The sequence below is a fragment of the Salmo trutta genome, chromosome 13, assembly GCF_901001165.1.
Source record: "Salmo trutta chromosome 13, fSalTru1.1, whole genome shotgun sequence".
Lineage (NCBI taxonomy): Eukaryota > Metazoa > Chordata > Actinopteri > Salmoniformes > Salmonidae > Salmo > Salmo trutta.
In genome coordinates this window covers 68,884,520-68,895,362 of record NC_042969.1, presented here as the reverse complement: position 1 = coordinate 68,895,362, position 10,843 = coordinate 68,884,520, and the positions used below count along the sequence as shown (strand labels likewise).

Sequence of the window (10,843 nt, the reverse complement as noted above, 5' to 3'; positions counted from 1 at the left end):
TAGACTTACAAGGGGCAATCTGTAATTGCTTAATACATTTTTGTACTTATAAATGACATATAAATATATATATATCCATTGATTCTTGAAGAATATAACTTATAAATGCCTCATGAGCTTAGTTCAACTGTCACATTCCATGATAACCCCATGATAACTTGTTTTTCTCCAATGTTTGTACACATTGTACATGTAGACAAACACTGTATAGCCTCATAACATTGTTAAAACAATCATTTTTATATCATAGATGGTCAGTCCTCTGTCTATTAATCTGAGTGGTTACATTTCTCCAGGCCCATCCCTCAGCTTTATACCAAAACAGAGGCGGGGCAACTGTTTTACTGTTTCATCTGTGGATTTGCCCTTTAAACATCTGCATATTATCAAGATATCAAAGTGTCACCAACAAAAAGGTAAACAATAGTCCTATAGCAAATGCAGCATATGGCATTCATTTTCACATGTAAATAGCACTTTTCAGTAGTACTCAAAGCATGCCATTCCATGAGCGCAGCATTTATTTTTAAACTCGAATCAATCAGCCCAATCAGTCCTCCATGACAACAAAATCATAAACAACATAGTAGGGCTGGCTAATAAGTCCTTAGTTTTGGGGTTATGCTCAGGTAAAACAAATTGGCTAATCTATACATCCATATTTCCAAGTCCTTTTCTTGAAGATCAAAGGATATAACATTTATTGGAATGACTAAAATTCTGATAGACTTTGATTTTTAATGTAAAGATATAATTTAATTGTATTATTATATGTAGTAGAAAGCGATGGGTTAGAAGAAGCCTACATAAACAACCCATAAAGTAACATTTTATATCCATATATGGCCAGCTATGTAAACGTTAACATTGATTTATCCTGCAATAGATGTGGTTCAATTGGTAACATACATTTTTGTCTATTTCTAATGCATCTTAAAAGTAACTGAATGTAATCAGATTACATTGTTATCTTTGGGTAATCCCAAAGTTACATTACAGATTACAATTTTGGACAGGTAACTAGTAACTGTAACGGATTACATTTACAAAGTGACCTACCCAACCCTAGTCATACCCAAGAAGACCCAAGTCTGTAATTGCTGCCAAAGGTGCTTCAACTAAGTACTGAGGAAAAGGTCTGAATACTTATATTGTGATTTTTTCCGGGTTTTTTTAAATGATAAATTAGCAAACATTTCTTAACCTGTTTTTGCTTTTACCTATGGGGTATTTTGTGTAGATTGATTTTGCGTAGATTGAAAAATTCTTTAATCAATTTTAGAATATGGCCATAACCTAACAGAATATGGGAAAAGTCAAGGGGTCTGAATATTTTCCAAAGGCACTGTATATCTTGAAAACTTGATTGCTGACATGCAAAACATTTTGGGACTACATCAACAATGGACGAATGAAACAAATACCAGAACGTAGTTTATGGCTGGAATTTTTCATTAACTTGGCAAAAGAAGCTGATGCCACATCTGTTTTACGGGCTCCTAACCAATTGTGCTATTTTGGGTGTTTTTTAACATTGTTTGTAACTTATTTTGTACATAATGTTGCTACTACCGTCTCTTATGACCAAAAATAGCTTCTGGATATCAAAACAGGTGTCATCATTACGTTTGCCAATGACACAGTGATAGGCCTGATCACCGACAACGACGAGACAGCCTATAGGGAGATGGTTAGAGACCTGACCGTGTGGTGCCAGGACAACAACCTCTCCCTCAACATGATCAAGTCAAAGGAGATGATCATGGACTACAGGAAAAGGAGGGCCAAGTACGCCCCCATTCTCATCAACGGGGCTGTAGTAGAGCAGGTTGAGAGCTTCCTTGTTGTCACCAACAAACTATAATGGTCCAAACACACCAAAACCGTCGTGAAGAGGGCATGACAATGCCTATTCCCCCTCAGGAGACTGAAAAGATTTGGCATGGGTCCTCTGATCCTCAAAAATATATATACAGCTACACCATCGAGAGCATCCTGACTGGTTGCATCACCGCCTGGTATGGCAACTGCTCTGCCTACAGAGGGTAGTGTGTAAAGCACAGTACATCACTGGGGCCAAGCTTCCTGCCATCCAGGACTTCAATAACAGGCGGTGTCAGATGAAGGCCGTAGAAATTGCCAAAGACTCCAGCCACCCTAGTCATTACCACAGATGATATCTGAAAGAGAGTTTAACACAGTAGTGGTGGAGAGGAAGAAGACTTGGATGTGGGATGATGGGATAATAAGACACCAAAAAAGCATTTTAAAGAGCAACTTGATTTCATACAAACTTTTATTTCAACACAAATACATGTATTTACAAGATCAGTAATATTTCTTTTATTTCTTATATTTTTGGGGGGGACACAATTCATGTTGTGGTGTGCTCATTAAGAGTTGTTATTATCTAACGGCTGAAACATGACATATTTGTCAAAATGAAATATCTATGACAATGAACTAAATCTAAACTAAGATCTTGTTGGGTGGTCCTTTGCATGGGGTGATGTAAGTTTCCTTCAACAATAAGTCTTCCAGGTAGATGACACAGACACAGGAACCTTGGTATAAAACTCTTTAGTAATACAATGCAATTGCAGACAGAGATTCACATACAGAGTACCTCAGTAGTCCATAGTAAAGATCTGTGTGGCGAAACAGGGGACAACACTCTTTATACAACCTACCCTGTAATTTGATCTATATATGCAGAACCGTCAACGAAAAGCTCCAAGTCAGCATCAGTCAGGCCAGTGTCAGAGAGGTCAGGCCCAGCCTTCATTGGTGTGGGACCCACTGTCTCTGCACTGCCTTATGTTGAATCTGTCATGGTGTCCCGTGATTTTGTTTTAATCAGGTTCAATGTAATGTGGACTGAGTGACTTATCTGTATGGTACTGTAGAAAACCCCAGTTCTATCCCCGTATACGGGTTGTAGAACCTAAAATAGGGTGATATACCCAACGCAGTTCTATTTTCTCTAACCCCTCTTCTTCTTTAGTTTCACTACATTTATTCACTAACCACGCTACTGTAAATGGTTCAACATATGTGTGGTAAATAACCACAATTGGTTTCAATTGTATTTTAACTTCAGTACGGGTGTCTCCCTGTCTCGTCTCTTGTGGATGTAATGGAAGAGGAAACTCACAACATGTCTTTCCCAATACGCAATTCACAAATGTATCCCTTCTGGTACTAGTCTTAAAGACTTGTTGTCTATACCAGTCTCGATTTATTTCAGTACATAGAAATTCTTGATAGTGACTAGCATATATCCATTCACTGTTATTGAATGCACTCAACTCATACAACAATTGTCCCACACCAAATCTATAATCCCACCAATTATACATATATCAAAACAAAACCAATGCCTTCCCTCAGGTAAGAACACCATACATAAAACCAGTGTCTTCCCTCAGGTAAGAACACCATACATAAAACCAGTGTCTTCCCTCAGGTAAGAACACCATACATAAAACCAGTGTCTTCCCTCAGGTAAGAACACCATACATAAAACCAGTGTCTTCCCTCAGGTAAGAACACCATACATAAAACCAGTGTCTTCCCTCAGGTAAGAACACCATACATAAAACCAGTGTCTTCCCTCAGGTAAGAACACCATACATAAAACCAGTGTCTTCCCTCAGGTAAGAACACCATACATAAAACCAGTGTCTTCCTTCAGGTAAGAACACCATACTGACTTGGTTCATCCTAATCTATAACCAAGTTCCTCACACAAGGTCACATTAGACCTTGAGGAATTTCGAACTATTACACCTGGGGTTCTGGGTCATTTATCAGATGCACATCCTATTACAGGCTTGTACATAAATGTAGGTATCGACTGTTCCTGTAATTATCAACCCCATGAGTGAGGTGCCACTTACATACTGGAATGAGTCATCAACCATACAGTGCTTTTTCTAATTTCAGACTTTTGGTTTAACAGGCGTCTGCTTACCTTATAATTTGATGCGCTGCACAGTGGGACAAAGATCATCTACACGCAGTGATCACTCACTCCTGGCAACCTCGCCAAATGTTGGTTGGTCCATTGCATGGGGTGATGTAAGTTTCCTTCAACAATCAGTCTTCCAGATAGATGACACAGACACAGGAACCTTGGTATAAAACTCTTTAGTAATACAATGCAATTGCAGACAGAGATTCACATACAGAGTACCTCAGTAGTCCATAGTAAAGATCTGTGTGGCGAAACAGGGGACAACACTCTTTATGCAACCTACCGTCAATCATATCTTAACATTGTTGCATTGGATTAGATACAAAGTATCTAAGATGAGAAAAACATGTCTAGACTGTGGTTTCTCACTCTACCATCTCGGCCTTGAGCCTGCGTGACTATCAGCAGGTGCAGACAATTCTCAGCCTGAGAACTAAAGCAGTACATCTCCATTTACCCAGTACTTTTCCATCATTGCGCATTGCAAGCATACAAAGGTTACCACATATGTACAGTAATCATGGCACTGGTGTGGCCCCACACCCAACCCCCAGGGTAACCCCCAACAGTCTAGATTCAATCAGATCACGCGTTAACAAAAACTCACATAGGTGATATTTTGGAGGTGTAAATACGTTGGAGCTATCCAATCGGTGAGCAGCTGCTCTTGATCATTGTCATGAAGCCACACAGTCAAGTTGAAAATCATTAAACAAAATAATGAGGATTTCTATCAGCCTAATTGAGGTATAGATTATATCTCACATTCCACTGTTCGAACTTGTAAACAAGGCTGCATGGGATTTCTGTTCGTGCGACTCTATGTAGCAAATGGCAATGTCCGCTTCAGGTATACTGTAATGCCAGGAGCCGCTTGTGGATTTGACAGCTCTAACGCAGTTCCACCTTTCACACCGCCAAAACAACCTCTTTGGGGATGTCAGCTAAAGCAGATCTGATTGAATAGAGCCCTTAAATACAGATAAAACCAAATGTAATTGCACAAGTGTGATTGCTGGCGGAAACATATTACAGAGAGGGCAGAAGTTCCTGTTCTGTTGCACAACACTGGATTCAAATCACATCTCTCAGCACTTTTAAATGTCACAAAACACTCTGACTCAGCAGGTTCTCATGGTTTACACACACACACACACAGAGAACTTCACATAATTTTCATCTCCTGGGTTCTTTCTGATGTGCTCTTGGACATGCTCTTTCTGGGAACCGGCTCCTCGGTGGCGAAGTTGAACATACTGCGCAAGGAACGATTGATACTCTGCTTAAAGCCTCGTCCCAGACACACATAGAGCAGAGGGTTGAGGCAGCTGTTACAGTAGGCAAGACAGAGGGCCAGGGTGTGGGCCAGCTGTACGTTGGCGCTGTGCGATGAGTGCCGGGGGGTCAATAGGATCAGGAAATCCAATATGTGCAGTGGAACCCAGCACAGGAAGAAGCTCAGCAACACAGCAAAAATGACCCTCAAGGTGCGTCTGGAGCGAACCTCACTCACCCTCCCAGACCCCACCCCAGACCCCCGCCCAGCCCTGCTATACACAACCCAATGACACGCCACGATGGTGATGAATGGCAGCACGAAACCCACCATGAAGCGTACTGTAGTGATAGTCCAGCCGCTAACTATAGTGTGAAATCCCAGGCACTCTGATTTACTGATGCTTAGCTGGACCTCCTTCACGTAGACAAACTGGGGGATGCTGCCCAGCAGGGCCAGGAGCCACAACCCGACACATACCCAGGTGGCATTGCGAGGCCTCCTCCAGTTCTGGCACCACACGGGCAAGCTGACCAGCAGCCAGCGGTCCAGGCTGATAAGTACTAGCAGCAGCACGCTACAATACATGACCAGGTAGATGAGTCCCTTGAGCAGCTTGCAGGCCACGGGGCCAAAGGGCCAGTGCTGGTCCATGGCCAAGGGTACCATGAGGAGGGGCAGGGACAGGCAGCACAGCAGGTCAGCCAGGGCCAGGTTGAGGAACCACAGAGAGGTGACTGAGCGCGGCATGCGGAAGCCCGTCACCCACACCACCAGAGCGTTGCCCGGGACCCCCAGCAGGAAGACCAAGCTATAGAACAGCAGGGCGAACAGGTGACGGGGCCCCAGCACAGGACCAAGGTTCTCAGGATTGACAAATTCCCATTCAGTGATGTTCAGGAGGCTCAACTCCTCATCAGTGAAAATCGAGCTCAAATCATCCATGCTTGGAGATGACTGTTGAGGGGAAGGGAAAGACAGTAGTATGATAGTTCCTATAATAGCATTGTATCAATACAATAATACAGGTATTCTTGAAAGACGGGACAATCTCTAACTTTTTTGAAATATATATTTTCACAGGATTTATGTTAACTCCGTCAGACACCTTAAAAGGAATTACATTTTTACATGTATTGTCCAACAACCTGATTTTGCTTTGTCATTATGGGGTATTGTGTGCAGATTGATGAGAAAAATATAGATTTAATCAATTTTAGAATAAGGATGTAACGTAACAAAATGTGGAAAAAGTCAAGGGGTCTGAATACTTTCCAAATGCACTGTATAATGCACAACAGTAAATAAATATTTTTTCTGAATATTGATAAGCCACTGATGGAGGTGATCCTTGAAACAGACATATTTGTACGTCTAAAAATAAAAGTTAAATACAATTATTTGTAAAGTATAGAAAATGGTTAAATTGAAAATCCCCAGTAAAAACAGGTCTTTCAGCACTCTGATGGAGATAACATTAGACGAGATTGTTTTACAGAGTTGACAAAAATGCATTATTCTTCATCATTCAAGTGATAAACAAAGTAAACATTTTGTTTTCCCTCAGTTTCTTTATGATTCCAAAACCTAATTAAATAAACATATTTGAACCAAAATTCATTCCTATCTTAATCTATACTGAACAAAAATATAAATGCAAAATGAAACCATTTCATTGATTTTACTGAGTTATAGTTCATATGAGGAATACAGTCTATTGAAATAAATTAATTATCCCCTAATCTATGGATTTCACATGACTGGGAATGCAGATATGCATCGGTTGGTCACAGATACCTTATAAAAATTGGCCTCACAATGGGCCTCAGGATCTCGTCACGGTATTTTTGTGCATTCAAATTGCCATCGTTAAAATACAATTGTGTTCATTGTCCGCAATTGTGTTCATTATTCCTGACCATACCTCTGTTCACAACGTTGACATCAGCAACCCTTTCGCCGACACAACGCCATACACATGGTCTACAGTTGTGAGGCCGGTTGGACGTACTACCAAATTCTCTAAAACAACGTTGGATGTGGCTTATGGTAGAGAAATGAACATTAAATTATATTTCAACAGTTCTCGTGGCCCTAATCTATGGATTTCACTTGACTGGGCAGGGGCGCAGCCATGGGTGGACCTGGGAGGGGATAGGCCCACCAACTTGGGAGCCAGGCCCACCCACTGGGTAGCCAGGCCCAGCAAATCAACCAATAACTACAGACAGAAGTACTCTTCAAAAAATGTTGTTCAGTGTATAAAAGAGATGGAGTTGGTAGATTATGTTGGTGACCATGTCATGGTTCCACCTGTCACCAGAGGGCAGCAGAGACCATCCTAGAGACATTAACGACACGCAGGTGTGTCCTATTTACTCGTTATGATTTCCCTGTTAAAAGAGGTGTTTTTTGTTGTCCTTTGCAGAAGTGTGTGTGTGTGTGTGTGTGTGTGTGTGTGTGTGTGTGTGTGTGTGTGTGTGTGTGTGTGTGTGTGTGTGTGTGTGTGTGTGTGTGTGTGTGTGTGTGTGTGTGTGTGTGTGTGTGTGTGTGTGTGTCTGCGCCCCCCCCCCCCAAGTGTACTGTGATCCTGTGGCTACCATTTCTCAGTAAAGTATTATATTTATCCTTAACCACTGATTCCTTGGCTCTTCTCTTCTCTGCACCTGGGTCCAACCTCACCACGTCACAGACCATCGTGATTTCAATATTGTTTGTTTAATTCTATCAAAAGTAGAGCAATTTACAGGCCACCTTGTTGCACTACATGTAATGAGGACATGAAGGGTATTATGGTGGAGCTGACCCAGCTCATTCCTGATTCATTTAGGATTTCAGACTAATCTGATGGAGATAACCAACGGCTCTGTTCAATCTGTCTCGTTGAAGCGTAACAGCTTGCACGCTAGAAATTAAGGTAATTTCTGTTTTAGCCGACATACTGTATGCAGCGTTTACCGTGAATGCAGTCTCTGCTAAAGTGGGAAAAATTGCCTTTAAATTTCAATCAAGTTGTAACACTGAACTTCTGTATTGAATAGAGCCCCAAATCTCCGGACACATTTGTTAGGAATCAGTTTTGAGAGAAATATTATCTGAAGTCAGAGGGAAAGAAATGACATAAGGTCCCTCTTCAGTTCATTTGAATTAATGCACATTTTTAGGAGAGATATGCATGTGTGTATGTACTGTATGTATATATTTGCAAAAATATATATGGGAGATTGGAAGTGATGCAGACAATTACATTGATAGAAGCTACAATCTATCTGCAATATCTACTATCTTTGCTCCGGATTATGGCATTTCTGGGCATAGAGCCCATATGGAAATGAATCATTTAGAAAATATTTTGGAATTTCCAGAAGCAAATCTTTCACCTTTAAAAATGCTGGGGTGATTCCTTTTGCCACAGACCTTTAAAAATAAGCTCAAATAATGCAACAAAATCTTTTTTTTTTCCGACTATAAAGTTTCACTGCCAGACAAGGATTGTCCTGACTTTCAAGAATCCCTGAATGGAATGGTATAATTGTTAAAGCATTGAAAGCATGATCTTGGTTGGGTTAAATGCAGAAGACACATTTCAGTTGAAGGCATTCAGTTGTACAACTGACTAGGTATCCCCCTTTTAACCATTACATACTATTATGATGACTTGCTAGTTGCTATTGTTTATTCACACAGTTTATTTTAGATTCAATCCGTAATTGTCCATATCAAGACCAAAGTAAATAACCATAGGATATTAAAATGTCATTAATGCTGGAATGGCTTAGCTGTGTTAACAGGGTTAAACAGGATTTGAAATCGAGGAATAACACAAACACACTTTATAAAGTGATACAAGACCAGTCAGCATTTTACATGACATTTAAGTCATTCAAGTGCAAAATACCTCTAGAATGAAATAATTTCAATCAGATAATCAATCACCGAACACTGTAAAATTAAGGTTAAAATTAAGGTTGTACTTTACCTTAGATTTCAAATGTATGGCTCGACGTCCTCTTGTTGATGACTCCGCACATAACCAGAAAAAATAGGAACTGTTCTTCTTTCGCACAATTTCTGTCCACAGACACGTCGCCCAATCATGACCTCACCTCCTTATGATCAGGAATTGTAAAAATGTCAACGCATTGCCAAATATACAGGGGGAGATACAAACACAAATGACATAAGTACTGGTCACGAGAACACCTGAGAACTGGACTAACACCAATATAACTATATAGACATGCCCAGTCTACCTAAATGGGCAAAGACGCAACCCCCACTGAATATTATCACACTGATTAGTAAGGCTTAAAAAAAAAAAGAAATCTGAGCATCTCTAGTTCGTATCCTGATAAGAGCTTGGCAGCCCTAAAGTGTTATAGGTTAGGATGTCAAGGTCATGGGTGACCCCAATGAATTAGTGTCCACTTTATCTCTGAGCCCTTAGCTGTTTCCATATTTATGCCTGTCTTTTCTGGGGTCTCCCTGAGGACAGGCTGGCATTCCTTCACAGTGAAGTTTGACCCTGTTCCTCACTATTATCTGATACTAATCAAATCAAATGTATTCATATAGCCCTTCTTACATCAGCTGATATCTCAAAGTGCTGTACAGAAACCCAGCCTAAAACCCCAAACAGCAAGCAATGCAGGTGTAGAAGCTCCCTAGAAAGGCCAGAACCTAGGAAGAAACCTAGAGAGGAACCAGGCTATGAGGGGTGGCCAGTCCTCTTCTGGCTGTGCCGGGTGGAGATTATAACAGAACATGGCCAAGATGTTCAAATGTTCATAAATGACCAGCATGGTCAAATAATAATAATAATAATAATAATAATAATAATAACACTAGCTGTGTGCTACTCTATCTGCTCTCTTCAACTCTACGTGGCTTGTTGATGAATACTGGATAAGAATTCTCATCTGCGCTCTGACTCAGTGCTCTCAGCATTTTGCTGCTTTTGTTGGGGTGGTTCTTTTCTCCACAGACCTCCATGCTGGGGTGGTTCTTTTCTCCACAGACCTCCATACTGGGGTGGTTCTTTTCTCCACAGACCTCCATACTGGGGTGGTTCTTTTCTCCACAAACCTCCATGTTGGGGTGGTTCTTTTCTCCACAGACCTCCATGCTGGGGTGGTTCTTTTCTCCACAGACCTCCACGCTGGGGTGGTTCCTTGCTCCACAAACCTCCATGCTGGGGTGGTTCTTTTCTCCACAAACCTCCATTCTGGGGTGGTTCTTTTCTCCACAAACCTCCATGCTGGGGTGGGACTTTTCTCCACAGACCTCCATGCTGGGGTGGGTCTTTTCTCCACAGACCTCCATGCTGGGGTGGTTCTTTTCTCCACAGACCTCTATGCTGGGGTGGTTCTTTTCTCCACAGACCTTTATGCTGGGGTGGTTCCTTTCTCCACAGACCTCTATGCTGGGGGGGTTCCTATAGTAAGGGAATTTTAGTTTGCTTTTCTGATAACTAATTGCTGTGTTCTATTCATGTGCTGTTGTATAGACAAATTCCTGTGTTCATGCAAGTGGCTGACTGTACAAATCCTCACTCTCAGTAGCTGCAATTTGGCAGTACGCCCAGACCTTGT

General features: G+C 41.3%; 1 protein-coding gene across 1 annotated transcript; it reads right to left on the bottom strand.

Annotated features, from left to right (window-relative positions):
• Nucleotides 1–4,133: 4,133 nt before the first annotated feature.
• Nucleotides 4,134–9,320, bottom strand: LOC115206436 (C5a anaphylatoxin chemotactic receptor 1-like). Its single transcript, XM_029773434.1, has 2 exons — nucleotides 9,232–9,320; nucleotides 4,134–6,209 (listed from the first exon to the last, which is right to left on the bottom strand). The coding sequence occupies exon 2, from the start codon at nucleotides 6,195–6,197 to the stop codon at nucleotides 5,142–5,144; it is 1,056 nt and encodes a 351-aa protein (XP_029629294.1). The 5' UTR covers nucleotides 6,198–6,209; nucleotides 9,232–9,320; the 3' UTR covers nucleotides 4,134–5,141.
• Between the last annotated feature and the right edge of the window lie 1,523 nt (nucleotides 9,321–10,843).

Coding starts and splice junctions, on each gene's coding strand:
- LOC115206436 (XM_029773434.1), bottom strand. CDS start 6,197: ATGGATGATTTGAGCTCGATTTTCACTGATGAGGAGTTGAGCCTCCTG.